This window comes from Equus asinus, chromosome 1 (genome assembly GCF_041296235.1).
Source record: "Equus asinus isolate D_3611 breed Donkey chromosome 1, EquAss-T2T_v2, whole genome shotgun sequence".
Classification (NCBI taxonomy): Eukaryota; Metazoa; Chordata; class Mammalia; order Perissodactyla; family Equidae; genus Equus; species Equus asinus.
This window is the reverse complement of record NC_091790.1, coordinates 148,412,540-148,432,689: the sequence shown is the minus strand read 5'-3', so window position 1 is coordinate 148,432,689 and position 20,150 is coordinate 148,412,540. Positions and strand designations below refer to the sequence as shown.

At 35.6% G+C, this 20,150-nt stretch overlaps 1 protein-coding gene across 10 annotated transcripts in view; it reads left to right on the top strand.

Moving 5' to 3' along the window:
- The window catches only part of CRPPA (CDP-L-ribitol pyrophosphorylase A), a 282,457-nt gene that overhangs the window by 177,663 nt on the left and 84,644 nt on the right, over positions 1 to 20,150 (top strand). For 3 of the 10 annotated variants that reach the window (XM_070509406.1, XM_044766513.2, XM_070509448.1), the window contains one exon: positions 5,124 to 5,335. The exons of 6 other annotated variants lie outside the window; for them this stretch is intronic. In XM_070509406.1, coding sequence (XP_070365507.1) covers positions 5,124 to 5,327 — 204 coding nt within the window. In that variant the 3' untranslated portion in view covers positions 5,328 to 5,335. Of the gene's footprint in view, positions 1 to 5,123; positions 5,336 to 9,429; positions 9,480 to 20,150 lie in introns of all 10 variants that reach the window. One more of the 10 variants, XM_070509428.1, reaches the window with a different exon arrangement.

Genomic DNA, 20,150 nt, shown 5'->3' with positions numbered 1-20,150 from the left:
CTCTGCCCTCTGCCACTCCAGTAATCCCTATCAACCTTCGTACTTTTTCTCCCTAGCAATTTAACAATCTGGTGTGTATTGTTTTTTACTTATGTGTTCTTATTGTCCATCTCCCTCATCTAAAATATGAACCCTAAGAAGCCAGGTTTTGTGTGTTTTGGTTTAGGTCATTGATTTATTTCTAGTACCCAGTATGGTGTCTGGTACAGAGTAGGCCCTTAATAACTATTTGTTGATTGACTAATATGTAATGTGCAAAAATGAACATATACTTGCAAGTATTATTGGAACATCATAGATATTAGTGGTATTTTTACCTTTCTTGTTTAAAATATTGTACCATTCTGATGGTTTCTGTTTATGCTGCATTATATTATTCCTGAAAGTATGCAAAATATTAACAGAAAAGTTGTTAAACTTTTTGTTATTATGAGTTGAATTTATTGAGAGGTAAAAGTTAATAAATTCCAAATGGTAGGCTGTATCCTTTATAAACATAAGTGCCAATTGGCTTATCCTTGGGATTCAGAGATAGTTTATTATTAAACTCACTAAACTTCATATATTCAAACTAAAGAAGAAAAGGAATATCTCAATATTTGGAGCAAAACATGTGATAGAATTTATCACTCAGTCATAATAAACTCTAAGCAAACTGGGGGTAGAAGTAAAATTTCTTAACTTGATAGAGTGATATATCAGAATCCAGAAAAATTTTGCATGTAGAATCAACATACTAATATATTTTACTTCAACAGAAGAGCATCAAGCTGTTAGAAACCTTGAATGCTATGTTTTATTAAATAGAAATATATTAAATGGGATGTTTATATGTGCTCCCTCAATCTTTTCTTCTTTGAGTTTATAGGATCTATAATAATTATCTTAATCCATTTACCTTGCAATGAATTTGAATTCTTAATTATTTATATGTGTGTTGAAATGATTTATCTTCATTTTTAGACATAGCTCAAAAATATTCAGAGAAAAATGTTTGGAAAAAAATTAAAGCAGAAGTTAAAAAACAAGAAAAAGTTCCTTTCAGATTGGAAGAGTTCATTATCCTTTCGCTGGTGAACTGTTAAGCAATAACAGTTTTTGATATCTGTGTACTAGATGTTTCTATTTCAGGTTTCTGTATGCTTTCTCATCACATTGCTGTCTGCTCTTTCATTGTCTGTTAGGTACCTGCTTTGTTGCTTAAGAGAATTGACAATATGCCAATTTATTAATCTTTCACAATATTAGGCATCTAAATGTACATGATATTTACATTTTGAAAAAAGCCCTGTGATTTTACTTTCTGCAAAATTTTTTGCAAAAAATTTTATTGACTTATAAGACATCTTAAAAAACCGTAAGGTAGGGGCTGGCCCGGTGGCGCAGCGGTTAAGTTTGCACTAAGGTGGCTGAAGCTTGGTTAATTATATGGTGTCTAGAAATCAGATTAGGCCGCAACTGGCATTTTTAATTGAATCTCCATGCCTTAAATCATTCTAGAACTTCCTAAGTATTTTGAATTTGTAGGAATGTGAATGTCATGCAAAAAATATTTAATTTGGATCATGTTTTTAGTATTTCTGGATGTTCATTGTAAATGTAGCTATTACTGTGATTCAATACTGCTTTTTTTTTTTTTTTGAGGAAGATTAGCTTTGAGCTAATATCTGCCACCAATCCTCCTCTTTTTGCTGAGGAAGATTGGCCCTGAGCTAACATCCGTGCCCACCTTCCTCTACTTCATATGTGGGATGCCTGCCACAGCATGGCTTGACAAGTGGTGTGTAGGTCTGCACCTGGGATCCAAACTGGCGTACCGCCGGCTGCTGAAGGAGAACATATGAACTTAACTGCTGTGCCCTTCAATACTGCTTTTGATGTAAAAAAACCAAATTTTTAAAAATACTATATAGATTTGAGGCTTGTAGGTTAACATTTCCAATTTCTAGTATGAGAGTGCTTTTCAATATCCATAATACTTAATAATGTATAGTTATGCTGAGGCATGAATTTGAAGCACTGTCATGATGAAGAATATGTCACTTAGTATTTAGGCATAGTCTGTTTGCTTTTTGCATAAGAACTCATGTGAGGTGGTAGAAATTTATCTATTTGTTGAAAAATAATGATGTCCATTGAGGGAAGGCATTTCTTTTGGAAGTTTACAGATTTTAAGGTTACACTTTTGGAACAAATTAGGGTGGAATGTCTGATTGACTTGGACCCGTGAAATTAACAAATCTGGAAACTAGAAGCACTGTTAATGAATCTGCCATACTGAATTCTCTAGTCAGTGCAGAAAATATTTCATCAAGTGAGAGAAAAATCTTAACTGAAGTTTAAAAAAATAATAATTTCTGCCTTGAGCATGTACTCAGGAAACGCACAAATTCTACATGAAAATGTGCTTCAAGAGAATTTTATTTTAATGGTAATATAAAAGCAATTTTAGTTTGTGTTTGCAGAGTTAATGTTTTCTTTGTTTTCCTGAGCTCATTCTACAGAGTTAGAACTTAGAATCCTATTAAATTGCTGTGTGTTTTTATAGAATTGTTAGAAGACTTAAGGGCATCAAATTTTAATTCTTTTCTTCTAATCCATCTTATTTGGAAAATTTTGTGCTATGATTCTCGTTTCAATTTTAAAAATTAGGGTCCAAAGACATATTCTTTATACATTTTAAAGACTTAGTCAATATAAATGTGATTAGGCCAGCTGTGTCTGCTAGTGGGCAATTATTGAGGTTATGATGTTCTGTTTTCCCAGAGTCTGGGAGACTGAGGCTCTATCCTTCCTGATGATTATATGTCCAAGAAATGCTGTTCAGGTCCTTGAGAAAGACACTCCTGAGTTGTAGGAGATGCATATATATCTCAAAAGGGCAGAGAAAGGACTCACAATTGTAAGCCCTTTTTAGTAAATTCTCTAAAGGAAGGTCAGGGGCCTATCCTCTGGTATTGGCTAGAACAAACAGTAAGCTCTACTGGCAGTGTTAAGTTTTCTCAGGCAGGCTTTTTTTCTTTTCTTCTTTTTTTTTTTCTGCTGAGGAAGATTGTCCCTGAGCCAGTGTCTGTGCCAGTCTTCCTGTATTTTGTATGTGGATGGCTGCCGGTGAGTGGTGTAGGTCTGCACCTGGGAATTGAACCTGGGCCACCAAAGCGGAGAGAGCTAAACTTAACCACTATGCCATGGGACTGGCCCCTCTCAGGGAGGCATTTTAGTGGGTGGGGGTTTCTGGGGTCATCCTAGGGCCGAGGCCTTAGTCTGCTAGAAGCCGTGCTAGAGTTTTGTCATCTCTTAGTGCAGAAGTTTGGGCAGAGTATTTATGTGCTGAGAGTTCTGCAGTTCTCATTACTTTATGTTATATAAAATTCAACTGAAAAAATTTAATTTTTCAATAGAAAATAAAATATTATTAATTTGAATTTAAAGGAATAAAGGAGGTACGCTTTCCTGAATTGAAACTTCAGGTTATTTTGCATGAGGCAATGCTAAGGGTTACAAATGTTTTCCTTTTTTATTTAAGTTTTTTGAGAGAATGTAAATTCACATGGTTTTAAATTTAAGCCATAACAATGGTACACTGTGGAAAGGCTGCTATCACCATGCCACCATCAACCCCATCCCCACCCCTAACAGTAGCATCTGTCCTTCCCAGGTGTGTGATTTAGTTTCATAACTAGGTTTTCACTTCTGTGACCTCAAGCTTTCTTCAGATTCACAGTGGTGTGTTCATGATGAAGGTGTGTCACATTGATCATATTTGACTTAGAAAAATTCTGTTTGACCTAGGTTTGGGTAGGTTTTGCCTTTTTTAAAAAGAGAATTTTCTCAACTCTGTTGTCAGATGAACAAAGTGTCTGTTGTGTTTCCCTAAAACATGCTTGTCAGCATTTGAGTGATCAACAGGGTTTGCACATTTTGTATATTAAAATAATATACGTCATTAGAGTATAAGGAGACATATTACTGTCAAATTAATAAACAGAAACCTCATTAAATTGGAGTCGGGAGGCCAAAAGGGAGCGCTCTGATGCCTATGTGGATAGCAGAACCCAACAGGAAGAAGCGAGACTACCGCTTCTTGACCTGCAGGAAGTTCAGCCAGTGAGAGACTGTCGTAACTCAGCCGATGAACAGCCAGTGCACCTTGAACTCTCAATTCCTGCAATGGACTCTTTGTTTACAAAAACCCTCCCAAATACCGCTTCTCCTGTATAAAAGAGTTTCTCCTGCCTTTCTGTTGTAGGACTTGCACATGACTTCATGGTTACAGACCCTAAATTGCAATTCTTTGCTGATCCTGAATAAAGCCATTTTTGCTGGAGAAATAACTGGCTGGCTGTCTGTTTAAGGTCAAGATTACTATGGAAACAGTAGTGAAACTGTAGGAGTAATGTAGGTATTTGCTATCTTTACTACTCCGGGAAAAAGAAACAGTGATGGCTACTTTTGTGTGACTAGAAAGTTTGATGTGAAGGATCTTCTCACCTGATCAATGAAGATGGCTTTTTTTGTGGAGTATGACTGAGTTCTGGAATTCTTTGAAGTTTAGTCAGCCACATTATTTAGAAAACACCACTCCATTTCTCTTGCATACAGTCGGTGTCAGTATCTACAGTGTTTCTTCTCTCAGCTTAAGATACCCTGCTAACTCTGATAGTATATCTTACTTTCTTCTTCTGCCCATGCTTAGCTGAGTGAAGCTGCTAAATGAAGGGCGTTTGTTAAGATTAGCCATTCATAGAGAATTAGAAGAAGAGTAGCATTTTTTGAGCACAGTTTTCCAGCCACTTTCATATACACGCTCATTGAAACTTCAGAATAGTCCTGTGATCTGGGTGTTAACAGCTCCACCGTATACTGTTGAAGAATCCCAGGCCCAGAAACTAAAGTAACTGCCCAGACTGTCAGATAATAAGTAAGTGGCTGAGCTGGATTAGGAACTCAAATGCATCACGATGCTCTCCTGCTCAATGAGGCTTTAGTAGAAGAGCTGTTTAAATTTAAAAAAAAAGAAAAAAAAAACGCACACAATCTAAAATGGAAGCTGTGTTACATTATTAACACTTAGTGGACTTTCAGTTTATCCGAAAAATCAAATCAGTTTACATTCGTTTTAGGATTATTTCATGATGCAGTCTTCTCTCCTGTGCTGTTTGAGGATGGCATATACTGGACATGGAGGTTGGCAGAGTCTTTCCTTGACTACGGGATGTAGAGCAGAGAGGAAGCAAAGGAATCCTGGCCTGAGTGTGCTCGGAAACCCAGAACCAGTCTTTATCATCAGTTCTTACAGAGGAGTGAAGAGCGAGAAATGGAGCTGAAGCAAATGGTATGTTCCCATGGAGTGGCAAGAATGGATGTGCAGGGGTGAGAGGGGCCTTGGAGAGCAGAGCCTGAAAATGTTTCCTGAGAAGTCATGTCAAGGGGAAGAGACTTTTTGTAATGGAGCACCCACAGCCTGGCCCCACAGATGGAGAGGAAGATAATAAAACTGCTTGACCAGTTCAGGTACTCAGATCCTAGATCCTGGCCAGAGTGAAGATGAGGACTTCCAAGGGCTTGTTCCTCATTTTAGAAGTGAGAGGCTGAAGCCCTTCTCTGCTCTTCTGGAAAGTGCCCATCTGAGTGCAATTGGATCTCACACTGGCTGTGGCATCATCAAGACCCAGAGAGGTTATTTCCTGGCCTGAGCTACCTTCATTAGCTGCAGGTGGGACTGTATTAGGAAAAGAGTTTTAATTTTGCAGAGAAGCAGAGTAAAAGCTTAAGTCAGTTTAAAAATTAACACTGTTGAAAAAGTGAGCTCTCTATGGAGACACTTGGTTCCGGGAACAGTAGTTTGTAGACAAGTGCTCTGTTTCACTGCCAGAATCGGCTTGGTGGGATACATTCCAGAGAGAACAAGGGAGTCAGAACATTGCTTGTCTAATAGTGCTCACCTTAATTATCTGCTTATCTTAATTATCTTTGCTTCTAGGGATCATTGTGTAGCTTACTTTGTTTTGGGTTGGCCTCCTAATTGTATATTATAAAGAACATTGTAAATAGTGTTTTTCATGCCTTTTTTTTTTAAATTTGCCTCCATGATTCTTTGTGGGGGTTGGGTAATAATGGTGGTGGTGCAGGAACCTATCAGAATGACTTGGGGAGTTGTTTCAAACTATAAAAATCTCCTCTCCAATCTTTCACCCCACTGTTTCCCAGATGCTACCTCCCCAAGAACATCCCTGGAAAATATGTCATATTCTTTAGGTATGTTAACTGCCCCCCCACCAAAAGAACCACTGAAAAGAAAACAAAGATATTAAACTCACAGAGCATAATTTCAAAGGTTTGTACAAGTTACAGAGTATTAAGATAGATCAGACTGCTGACTACTGCTCAATCTGGTCGTCTTTGTCTTCAGTAACTCTTTATCTTGACCCTTAAGAAAAAGTGTACCTTGTACTCATGCAACTCAATTGATTTAAAAAAAAACCAAACGAACAACTTATTCATGAAAACAATATAGCAAAATAAAACAAATATGGTAAATCCAAAATTAGTTTTCTTTGTCACCTAGATTGTTCTGGGTAGAGAAATATTTTCCATAGATTGTTCTCTTTCCTGATACAACATTTACTTATCTTTGTGTTGACAGAGATTATAGCTCCATGACATGGCACTTTGTTGGAAGCCTTGTAATCGGTTTTACGGAAAGGTTAAGAGGCACAGTGATGTAAATAGGCATTGACAAAGAAGCTTGAGACTTGGGAAATAAATGCTAACGAAAGTGTGTGTGCATAAAATCTCTTTGGGGGCAGAGTAGGAGTGGTCTATGAAGAGAAGCCCTCCAATGAAGACTTCTACTTAGATAGAGTAGGCTCCATGTTCTAGAAGGAGCTAGAGATCAAACTGCTCTGTCTCATCCATTGTAGGAGGCCCCTGTATTGTGTGTCTCTGTCCTTGTAGGACAATAGTGTTGTGTCTGGAAAATAAAAACCTGGGTTCACACTCCCCTCTGCCCACAACATAGCTTGAAAGGCCTACATTAGGTTTCCTCTGGGGCTAACAGAGGAATCCTAATGATTTAGAAGCCTCTTTGTCCCCTTCTGTCATTCTAGCTCCCCATTTGCTTGCTAATGACTTTTTTTTTGATGAACAGGTGTTTAATTCTATCATTAAGATGTAAATTACTTGGTAAATTTTTACCATAGGTATACTTCAGTTTTAGTGAAATCAGCTGATTAGCCACAATGCGTAAAAAATCAGATTCACTGCTATTTGACTGGAGAAGGAGAATGTTGGTGGTGAAGAGGTCAGGAGAGTTTCAAATTTAAGAAAATAGCTGGGGGAGGGAATCCCGCATAAGTGAAGAAACAATGCTAAATGAGTTGGCCCTATTCACATACAAGGGGATAAGCACAGAGGAGTTGTGCTTTGAGGGATTTTTGTCCTGATTCTGCGAAAGCAGTACTGCTTCACTGAGTTATGGTAGACTTTTTTTTAAAAACAGGATTGATATTTAACCTCTCATATTTATGGCATTTATACTAGAGCATTTATTCAGTTTCTTTCTCAACTTATATGAGCAGCAACTTAAAATATAGTGGGATTATCTTAAAGTATATGTTTTTAAATCTATGGGGAACTCTGAAGTTGAGAGCATTAGTGAATCACAAATTATGAAAGTTGTTTATTGAAGCAAATTTACCTTAGTAGTAAAGCAACTTTTTCTACATTGTGATATACAGAATATTAATTCCACAAGTTTTTAATAAGTATTTCATGAAAATGTCCCATGCTTAACTAACTTTGGAGGAATACTAAGTTTCCTTAAATATAAAGTCAATACAGAAAAATTAATTTTATTTTCATATTCTAGAAAAAAATTGGAAACTAAGGTTAAAAAATGAGCAATATCACAGTAGCATGATAAAACATAAAAGACTTAGTGTATAAACTTAGAAAAAGTTCAAGACCTTATTCTTAAAACTACAAGGTACCACAGAGAGACATTAAATAATACTTAAAGAAATGGAGATACATATTTTGTTTATGGATTGACAAGGTGACAGTTTTCTACCAATTAAGCTATAATTCAGTGCAATCCCAATCAAAATAGCAACAGGCATTTATTTTTGAAAAATGACAAACTGATTCTCAAATTTATGTAGAAATGCAAAGGGGCTAGAATAGCTGTAATTACTTTTTAAAATGATAACAAAATTGGATAGCTCACACCAACTAATGTAAAGACTTGGAAGGCTATTGAATCGAGACTATGTGGCATTGGTATAGGAAAGACAGAGGAATTGAACAAAACAAAGTCTAGAAACTGACCCACATGTATATAGTCAACTAATTTTTGACAACAGTGTCAAGGTGATTTGCTCGAAAAAGGAAAACCTTTTTGACAAATTATTCTAGAACAATTGGAGATGGTTATCAGAAAACATTGAACTTCAACCTCCACCTTCAACCTGACAGAAAATAAATTCAAGATGATTAGAAACTTAACCATAAAAGTTAAAGACTAAATCTACTGATACAGCAGCAAAGTTGAATCTCAAAAACATTCCTAGTTGAAGCAAGATGGCTTATAATTTGTAATTAAAACATGTAGGCCATCTTTATAGTCACAGCTATCAGCCAAGTCAATGAAATGAATAAGCTCAGGTTCATGAATTGAACTGTATCTGACTGAGGAGGTTTCTTGGCCTCTAGGTGAGAGGGGAAGCCTCTCTCCTCTCATCCTCTTACTGGCACCATCCAACGTGGAAGAATTACAAGTTTAATTACATAGATTTCAAAACAGTGATTAGATCACATTCCTTGATCTTCAAACCACTCTGTAAACTGGAGAGATTTCCTCCCTTTTTTTGTAGGTGAAGGATCAGAATCAACAAGATGGCATGATTTATCAAAGATTTAATCATTTAAAAAAAGTTTACATTGCCAGGCATTGTTTGAGAAGTTTGGAATGCACCCGTGAGCAAATCACAGAAAATCTCTGCACTTGTGCAGCTGCCTTCTAGTCCGTGGGAGATAGTAAAAATAATACAAGAGAAAATTCTATAGTAAGTTAAAGAATGATAGAAACTGATAAATGCTAGGGAAAAAAACTAAGCGGAGTAAGTTAGGGGGCATTGAGTATCTCACCTAGGGGTTTGCCTCATTAAGGTGGTGGCATTTAAGCAGAGACTTAAAGGAGCTGAGGTAAGGAGTCTTGTGGCTACCTCAAGGAGCCAGTTCACCTAAGGAAGCAACTAAGACAAAGCCCAAAAGCCTGGTAACTAAGACTAGAAACTTGTTCTTACGTTATTCATTCTTTTAGCAAGTAAATATTGAGTGTGCTCTTTCTGCAAGCATCGTGTAGGCAATGGAGCTATAACAGTAAAAATACATATAGTCCCAGGAAATTCCTTGTTCTTTTCACCATAGGAATGATTCCTCAACCATGAGCCACAAAGGCAGTACAAAGGCCTTCAAAGGTATGTTGCTTTCAGAAGTTTTTGTAGACAATAAATAATTATACATATTATTTTCAAATATATATAGATGTTATAAAAATTGATAGAATAATTTAAAGACATTACTCACTTCATAATTGTGCATTATTCAGCTGATAAATACTGAAAGTTTTGCTCTGATCATGCTGGGTGGTATATAGTCTGTGAGCAATTCTGAAGTTGAAAAGGGTCCTCATTCTTGAAAATGCTAGAAAAACCTCTGTTCTGCTCTATGAGATTGCCAGATTGAAGTTGGCTCCAAAAGCCACACTAAAAATTTGCTGTTTCTAAAGACAAGAGAGACCTTTGAAAGTTTTTAACTGGAGGAACAACATGATCAGACCTGTGTTTTTTGGAAGATTCTTTTTATTGTTGGTTATCCAGAGGAAGCCAAATGGAATAAATCTATTGAGGAAGGCTTATTGTTTAATTATAGTTACTTGATTCATTTTGTAACACAGTGATCCAAACTGCACTGTACTTAATTCTTTCTTTTAATGCTTAAAAGAGATTCAGATCCCAATTTCTCTGCATTATACATTATTTGATGCAGTATTTCCAACTTAGAGAACTTAGAGGGGTCTTCTATTAAAAGTCAACAATTAAAAATAGCTTTCTAGCTTAGCCCTGCCTGGACAACTTGAAATGAAACATTCAGAACAATTAAAACAAACCCTTGTGAGGGTATACACACATGCTAGAAGACAGACATCTGGTTTATGTGTCTGCAAGCTGATTTGACATTTATATATTTGGATGAACTTTCATTTTAGCCTCATATTTGAAAGTGTAGCCTTCAGTGTTGCAACTTTTTAATTTGATCTTCATCGACTATGGTGAACCAAAGAATTATTGTATGAGACATATGGAATATTTACCATCAGTAAAGGTCCCTCTACTGATGTTTAATATCGAATGGTTTTAGAGTAGCAACAAATATATTATAAGAGACTTGAAAAAGATGGAAATCAACGTATTCAGATTTGACAGGCTAAAGCAATTACATCTTTGTAAAGGATTTCCAAAGCCTTCCATTTACCTTGGATGCTTTCACTTGGGATTCTCCATGTGTTCTGTGTTCTATTCCTGTGCAGTGTTCTTTCCCTCTTAGAAAAGCCATTCCTTTGTGATTACTACTAGTCTCTGATTCGTTTCTTCACACTAACTATATACACACTTTTGATGACTTATCATGTATCATGCTATATTTTGATCTTTGATGTTGCTGTCAGGCAGAATATCAATATTAAATTGTAACAGTTTGCATTTGTGTCTAATTCAACCTGTGTGGTACTGGCAATACTATGAATATTCTTTCTTTGGCAGAACATGTGCTTCTGGCTTTGTTGCTGATTCAGATTTTCCACGCATGTGGGTATGTGGTAGCTCTTGCTCAAACATCTAGATGCTCGATTGCTAATGTTTCCCTCTTCTCAGATGGTAAATATGCAGCCATAATTTTCCAGACAATTTTGTTGTCTGGGTAGAAATCAAAGTATGTTCTGAATTTTTCTTGTGTACTTTTTATCTCTTGTGAATATTGAATGAGATCTGGTCACAGCGAAGTGACTCTCCGGTGCACCTAACCCGATTCTGTGAGTTTCTATATTTGCAGTGGTTTTGTTCATTAGTAGGGGATATCTTCTCTTGTTAATATGCTGATTGCTAGTGAGACTAATGATCCAGTCTCAGCCATAGTCTTTCTGAGATTTGCTGTAGTCTCAGTGACTTATATTGGCCAAAGAGAAGAAACCGCAAATGTTGAAATCTACATAAGATTGTTTATGTGTGTCTATCCACTAGGGGCCCAGAGAGGCTGAATGATATTTGCTGCACACTAAATGTTTGTAAGAGTCACTCATTCAATCTACATTTAAATTGCCTTTTTTTCTGTTTCTTTTTGATATCATGGCTAGAAGAGCTGAATTAATGGTTCTTTATATCTCAGGAACTTGTTAAGGAACTTGTCAAGGAGCTGAAAGACCTGAAGTATATTAGTCAATTATTTATAAAATACATTTGGATTGGAAAAATGTCAGAATTATAACAATAATCTTCAGATTATCTTTGTAAAATAAGGCATTTCTTTGAAAGAAGTATGCATGAAAGTAAATGCAATTTAAAATAGATTATCCTGTTTTTGAGAAGTTGGACAGATGATGATGACCAATAATAAAATTATTTATTGAGGGACTGCTGTGTTCTGACACTGAATTTCCATCTCTGCTTTCATTATCTAATGTTATGCTCGCAATGACCCTATCAGGGGGATTATCACCATGGGAGAAGAACCCGAGGTGCAGAGAATTTCTGTAATTTCCTGGAAGTTGTGCTACTAGTAGAGGCAGGTGTAGAATAGAATCTCAAACCAATGTGATATCTAATCCTGTAACATTAGCAACTAAAATGCTGTATGATACATTGTTTGGATGCATTATATACACATGCATAATAACCATTTCAATCAGTGAATGTGGTTTTGGAACCACACCACAATCTGTATCATTGAATATGCACTTTAAAAGGTAATGTGCTTCACAGCACTCCCTTGCCTTATCATCTCTGCCTCACACCACACATTTGCTCTCGTCCTGACTGTAAAATAGTACAAAATAAAGATTACTTAATGATGGAAATAATGACTTTGTCCACCCTCATACATCTCCTTCTTACATTGATGTGTTTCCTCATTTATCTAAGACACAAACTAGATCGCATTGCAGCCTGAAATGCTCACCCTGGGTATTTCCCCTCCCCTACTTTTAAAGATGTCTTATTAATCTCCAGTGTAACTGTTGGCTTCAGCCATCCAAATCTCCAGACTCTCCCTAACGCTTTTCCTGCTTTTGCTTCTATGAAGACGATTTGTCTGCCCAGCCTCTCATCAGGCCACGTATCTTCTTCAACTCCCCACTTCTTAAGGAGTTACTTAATTCCTGTCTATTCCATGTCTCCTCCAAACTACCAAATTGGGTGTGTATCTACCAATTGCAGTCATATTTCTCTTTATATGGAGCCTTACGTGTTTTTCTGATGTTTTGTATATTGTGCTGACCACTGTTGATACTTGCTCTTTGTTCAATGAGTTACTTTGGATCTTTTAAGGTTAACAGAAAAATGAAATACCCAGAATATTTAAAAAACTAATAAGCAGAAATTAGGCTTGAAGAGGATTCAGGAAAATGCCCCATTTCATCTGTTTTCTCTTCTAATACTTATGCTAGCGTGGGTTGTTAAAATGCTAATAAAATGTCTTTCTGTCTAAACTAAACGAAAAACTGTAAATGCACTTGTTGGGCCATAATCCAGAAACATTAGCATGAAGTTTCAAGATTGAGGAACAGAGAATCCCCTAGAAATTTGCCTAGTGGCTGCTGAATGTGTTTTCGCTGTACCGTGACTAATTAAACACATACGAATAGAACAGAAAGCCTGGTACGTATGCTCACTGGGCCTGAAGTAATAAGCTAGGTAGCGTGAGAGTAATATCTGAGGACAAAAAGCCTTGTCTTTGCCATTTAGCCTGTGAATCCCTGAATAATATTTGATGATACAAATTAAAATTATTTGATATTTTGTTTTTTTCACTTTGCTATCCCTATGAAATTGAAAAGGGAAAGGTTCTTTTTATTGACTGGTTATAGCATCCCCTCTACATTATTACTCTAAAACATTTTCTGAAAAGTGCAAATTTTGAAAGAACTTCCTTTCACTTGAATACTTTATTTTCAACTTTTTGTACATGAGAAAAAATTATAGTAAAATTATAGGCTAACATTAGAATATTAAAAATCTTTCTTAGATCTTTTCTAATCGATTCTTTCAGTGGTGTGTCCATGGAGGAAAATGGGTGAGGGTAAGCTTTTCAGAAAGCAGAAATATGGGCTGCCCAAGAACCTGTTCCCTTCCCAAACCTGGAAGTCTGCACTATCCCTGTCCAGGAAGATAGGCTGAGTGTGCTATGAATGTGCTCATGATTATTTTGGATTGCTTTTTATTAACCCTCTTTCTGGCATGTTGTGATTGCTATTTTGTTTTTATTCCACTGTCGGTTGAGTGTAAATGTGAAGTAGGTACCTTATCATTTACGTATAGCTCACTAAGCAATGTGGACCTACTAGAAATAATGGCTCTTATGTGGAGATCCTAGACTTACAGCTTGACGCAGGGAACAGATGAGACTTTGGGTGGGTCTTCGCTTTTAGCGAAGGGATTGAAACATGTAGGTAGGGCTGGGAAGTTTTGAAAATAAGACAATAAGGCCGTGTTTGGAAATTTTGTAGCTAAAAGAGTAGTTAACATTGATGACTGACTACTCAGCAGCCATGATCTCCTAATTCTTTTCTGACAGAACCCAAATTTTGTTCAGTATCTATCCCTGTTGCATAAAGTCATGTGTCTGAGGGAAAACTGACCCATCCTTTGTCCCAGAGATGTCCTAGTTGGTCTAAAGATAATCTCATCTCCCTCACTGATGATAGCATTAAGGCATCACTGAACTCTGGCCATTGGTATGCAAGGAGAAATTTTCTGGAGGCTTATGGGAAATTTTTTCTGACTCTTAAGAGAAGCCTATGGGAAGCCATTCTCTCTCCCATTAGGTGTAAATACGGAAATCTCTGTTCCTTCTATTATCAACAAGGAAGTAAAAGTAACCTTAAGATGAAGTTGACACTACTGACAACAAATCAAAGTGATGGAGAGACCCTGCATCCTTAAGCTGTGGAACTGGTACTTTGACTGTAAAGCACTTGGAGACTGAGATAATAATGTCCTCATTCTTTAAGACTTCAGCCAGCTCATGTGCTTTAGGATTTTCTGTTACTTGAAACACAAAGGTCTTTACTGAGAAAGGCTTTCTTTGGCCATTTACAGAAAATGCATAAACAAATCTAAAGGCGTTTCTGTCGCTTTGACTCAATGTCTTTGGTGCAGTCTATAAGTGTTCACTTAAAAAGTGTTCATCAGACCCTTTTTTATCTTGATTTTTTTGACTTGAGATAGAGCAGTGTCTTGAAAGTGGAGGGACATAGGGTAGGCGGAAGATAGGCAAAAGGGTAAGGAGAAGAAAAACTTGGCACAAGTCACAATTAAACTTTGGGTAGGTTCTAAATGATTAAAAATTGCCATAGGTAAGTAGTGTCTTGAAATGAAAATCAGGAAGCCAGGACTTATGTTTCATTAACAGCGAACTTTGTTATGAAAATAATAAATATAATTCTTTGAGCATCAATTTCCTCTTATTAAAATGATAGGATTAGAGTAGATGCTCTCTAAAGTCCCATCTACCTCCAAATTATTTTGGTTAACACTAGAGTTCTCCTTTGGATAATTTATCATATACTTCATTTAACTCTTTGTTAGAGAGGGCCTTTGTTCCCAGTGAGCTAATTTATTAGGATGTTATTGAAATGATGTTTACAAACCATGGTGACAATCTGTACTTTTGTAATTCTTAAATAATTTTCTCTTTAAATAAGGAATTTTACTGTGGATTGTTTACCACAGCCTGCACCCCCCGAAAATTCCTAATAAACCTTTTTGTATTTCATAAACTTTTTAATAGTAACTAAAATTATTTCAGGCATACAAGAGTTGATATAATTTCTCCAGGACAAAGTATTTTTCCTGTTATCCCTATTCAGATCGACCAGTTAGTTGACCAGTTATAGAAGAATCTGAAATAATGTATTTCAGCCAGATGCCAAGACACAATTTTATGACACAAATTCAGAGTATGGATTACATATGTTTTTGTTTATTGTGCAGTGGTAAATGTTTACCATCTTTCATAGCAATTGAACATTAGGTTCACAGATTGGGAAATAAATATTGATGGTGGTAAAAATTACACTAGTTCTGTTGCTGATTAGAGATTAATTACATTGTTTATGTGTATGTATATGAATTGTGTATGGAATAGATTAAAAATCTGTAAGTCATTTACTATAAATAGGATGGTTTGATTTAAGAAACAATTTATATTTGTTAAAGGATATAGTCAGTGCTCTTTTGTTTGCTCATATTTAGTACCTATAATATTTCTTAATGTTCCTTAGTATGAAAGTGTCATAACAGCTGTTATGTATGTGAAAGAAGATAAGCAAGTATCACATCCTTGCATTAATTTAATTTATGCTTTTTTAAAAATAAATTGAGAAAAGTGCTTCCTTATTTTCAAAGGCAATGTCATTTTGAAAAAAAAAAGGTACCCTGATATTAAAGTTTGGATTACAGCAGTGAAAATTGTCAGTTTCATGCCATTAAGTTTGTGTTTTTGTTTGTTTTGGTGCATTTGATACTACATAAATGTTTTGTTTACACCTTGAGGCTGGAAATTTGGTAAATAAATCACATGAAGAGTAACAAAATTCAAGAATTTGGCCTGGTTAGCATGATGTGTATGTTCCTCCACCTGTAAATTTGATTGTGATGGTAACTAATGAATAAGACATATTCTAATATTTTATTTGAACATTTTAATGGATGTTCATTATGGATATTAATACATTTTGAATTAATTTGAAAGGTCAGTATGTTTTTAAAGGTCTGTAATTAGACCTTTTTTCTCTTCTACGAAAAAGTCAAATTTAAATGTAATTTTTTTTAATATTTAAACAAATTTTATTCTCATAACTCTATCTGGATTTGCCATCACATCTCCAAAATGATTATACTAACAAAGTTCATTTAAATATTTTCTTCCGTTTCACAGCTAGAAGGACCCACAATTAAAATATACAACTATATACTGGGGGGATTTGAGGAGAAAAAAGCGGATTAAAAAAAGGAAAACATTGGCAACAGTTGTTAGCTCAGGTGCCAATCTTTAAAAAAAAATATATATTTTCTTCCATTTAAAGGGGGATATGACTAATGCTACATATAATGTCATTTTCTCCAAGATTTTTTTTCAAGTAATTTTATTGGGATTACAATGGTTTCTAACATTGTGTAATTTCAGGTGTACATTATTGTTTATTAATTCCTGAATACATTTAATTGTGCTTGGTCCCAGTAGTCCAATTTTTCACCATACACATGCGCCCCTTTGTTCCTTTTGCCCACCCCCTTAACCCCCTTCCCCTCTGGTAACCACTAATCTGTTCTCTTTATCCATGTTATCTTCCACATGAGTGAAATAATGCAGTATTTGTCTTTCTGTCTGGCTTATTTCTCTTAACATCATACCCTCAGGGTCCATCCTTGTTGTTGCAGGTGGGACAATTTTGTTTTTTTATGACTGAGTAGTATTCCATTATGTATATATACCACATCTTCTTTATCCATTCATCTATAGATGGGCACTTGGGTTGCTTCCACATCTTGGCAGTTGTGAATAATGATGCAGTGAACATAGAGGTGCATAAATCTCTTTGGATCATTGATTTCAAGTTCTTTGGATAAATACCCCGTAGTGGCATAGCTATATCAAATGATATTTCTATTTTTAATTTTTTGAGAAATCTCCATGCTGTTTTCCATAGTGGCTGCACCAATTTGCATTCCCACCAGCAATGTATAAGCATTCCCTTTTCTCCACATTCTCTCCAACATTTGTTGCTTGATGTCTTGCTAATTGTAGCCATTCTGACTTGTGTAAGGTGATATCTCTTTGTAGTTTTGATTTGCATTTCCCTAATAATTAGTGATGCTGAGCATCGTTTCATGTGTCTGTTGGCCATCTGTATATCTTCCTTGGAAAAATGTCTGTTCATATCCTGTGCCCATTTTTTGATCAAGTTGTTTGGGCTTTTTTTGTTGAGTTGTATGAGTTCTTTATATATTTTGGAGATCAACCCCTTATCTGATAAATGATTTGCAAATATTTTCTCCCAGTTGGTGGGTTATCATTCCATTTTGTTTATGGTTTCCTTTGCTTTGCAGAAGCTTTTTAGTCTGATATAGTCCCATTTGTTAACTCTTTCTTTTGTTTCCCTTACCTGATTAGACATGGTATTTGAAAAGATGAGGTTAAGACCAATGTCAAAGAGAGTACTGCCTATATTTTCTTCTAGAAGTTTTCTGGTTTCAGGTCTTACATTCAAATCTTTAATCCATTTAGAGTTAATTTTTGTGTATGTGCAAGATAATGATCTACTTTCATTCTTTTGCTTGTTACTGTCCAGTTTTCCCAACACCATTTCTTGAAGAGACTTTCCTTTTTCCATTGTATGTTCTTGGCTCCTTTGTCAAAGATTAACTGTCCATAAATATGTGGGTTTATTTCTGGGCTCTTGATTCTGTTACATTGATCTGTGTGTCTGTTTTTGTGCCAATACCATGCTGTTTTGGTTACTATGGCTTTGTAGTATATTTTGAAGTCAGGGAGTGTGATACCTCTAGCTTTGTTCTTTTTTCTCAGGATTCCTTTGGCTATTTGGGGTCTTTTTTTGTTCCGTATAAATGTTAGGATTCTTTGTTCTATTTCTGTGAAGGATGTCATTGGGATTTTGATTGGAATTGCACTGAATCTGTAGATTGCTTTAGATAGTATGGACATTTTTACTATGTTTATTCTTCCAACCGATGAACATGGAATGTCTTTCCATTTCGTTATGTCTCCTTCAATTTATTTCAATAATGTCTTATAATTTTCAGTGTACAGGTCTTTCACCTCTTTGGTTAAGTTTATTCCTAGGTAATTTATTCTTTTTGTTGTCATTGGATTGTATTCTTGATTTCCCTTTCTGCTAGTTTGTTGTTAGTGTATAGGAATGCAACTGATTTTTTTAAAAATTGATTTTGTACCCTGCAAATTTGCTGTAGTTGTTGATTATTTCTAAAAGTTTTTTGGTGGATTCTTTAGGGTTTTCTATATATAGAATCATGTCATCTGTAAATAGCAAAAGTTTCACTTCTTCCTTTCCAATTTGGATCCCTTTTATTTCTTTTTCTTGCCTAATTGCTATGGCCAATACCTCCAGTACTGTGTTGAATAGGAGTGGCCAGAGTGGGCACCCTTATCTTGTTCCTGTTCTCAGAGGCATGGCTTTCAGTTTTTCACCATTAAGTGTGATGTTGGTTATGGATTTGTCATACGTGGCCTTTATTATGTTGAGGTACTTTCCTTCTATACTCATTTTATTGAGAGTTTTTATCACAAATGGATGTTGGATCTTGTCACATTCTTTCTCTACATCTATTGAGATGATCAGGTGATTCTTACTCCTCATTTTGTTAATGTGCTGTATCACATTGATTGATTTGCATATGTTGAACCATCCCTGCATCCCTGGAATAAGTGCCACTTGATCATGGTGTCTGATCCTTTTAATGTGTTGCTGTATTCAGTTTGCCAATATTTTGTTGAGGATTTTTGCATCTATGTTCATCAGTGATATTGGCCTGTAGTTTTCCTTCTTTGTCTTGTCCTTGTCTGGTTTTGGTATCAGGGTAATGTTGGCCTCATAGAATGTGTTATGAAGTGTTCCATCTTCTTCAATTTTTTGGAATAGTTTGGGAAGGATAGGTACTAAATCTTCTTTGAATATTTGGTAGAATTCTCCAGAGAAGGCATCTGCTCCTGTACTTTTGTTTTTTAGGAGGTTTTTTATTATGTTTCAATCTCTGTACTTGTGATTCAGATTCTCTATTTCTTCTTGATTCAATTTTGGGAGCTTCTATTAGTCTAGGAATTTATCCATTTCTTCTAGGTTATCAAATTTGTGGGCATATATTTTTTCATAGTCTTCTTTTATAATCCTGTGTATCTCTGCAGTATCTGTTGTAATTTCTCCGCTTTCATTTATAATTTTATTTATTTGAGTCTTCTCTCTTCTTTTCGTTGTGAGTCTGGCTAAGGGTTTGTCAATTTTGTTTATCTTCTCAAAGAACCAGCTCTTAGTTTCATTAATCCTTACTACTGTTTTTTCAGTCTCTATTTCATTTATTTCTGCTCTGATTTTTATTATTTCCCTCCTGCTGACTTTGGGCTTTGTCTGTTCTTCTTTTTCTAGCTCTGTTAAGTACATTTTAAGATTATTTATTTGAGATTTTTCTTGCTTGTTGAGGTGGGTGTGTATTGCTATGACTTTCCCTCTTAGAACCACTTTTGCTGCGTCCCATAAGAGTTGGTATGTTGTGTTTTCATTTTCGTTTGGCTCCAGGTATTTTTTAATTTCACTTTTGATTTCTTCAGTGATCCAGTGGTTGTTCAATAGCATGTTGTTTAGTCTCCATGTATTTCTGACTTTCCCAGTTTTGTTCTTGTGTTTGATTTCTAGCTTCATAGTACTTTGGTTGGAAAAGATGGCTAGGATGATTTCAGTCTTCTTACATTGATTGAGGCTTGCCTTGTTTCCCAGCATATGGTCTATCTTTGAGAATGGTCTATGTGCAGTCGAGAAGAATATATATTCTGCTGTTTTGGGATGCAATACTCTATATATCTATTAAGTCCATCTGATAAAGTGTTTCATTTAAATCTACTATTTCCTTGTTGACTTTTTGTCTGGATAATCTGTCCATTGAAGTAAGTAGGGTGTTGAGGTCCCATACTATTATTGTGTTGCTGTTAATTTCTCCCTTTAGGCCTGTTAATAATTGCTTTATGTACTTTGTTGCCCCTGTCTTAGGTGCATATATATTAATAAGTGTTATATCCTTTTGATGGAATGTCCTTTTTATCATTTTATACTTTCCCTCTTTGTC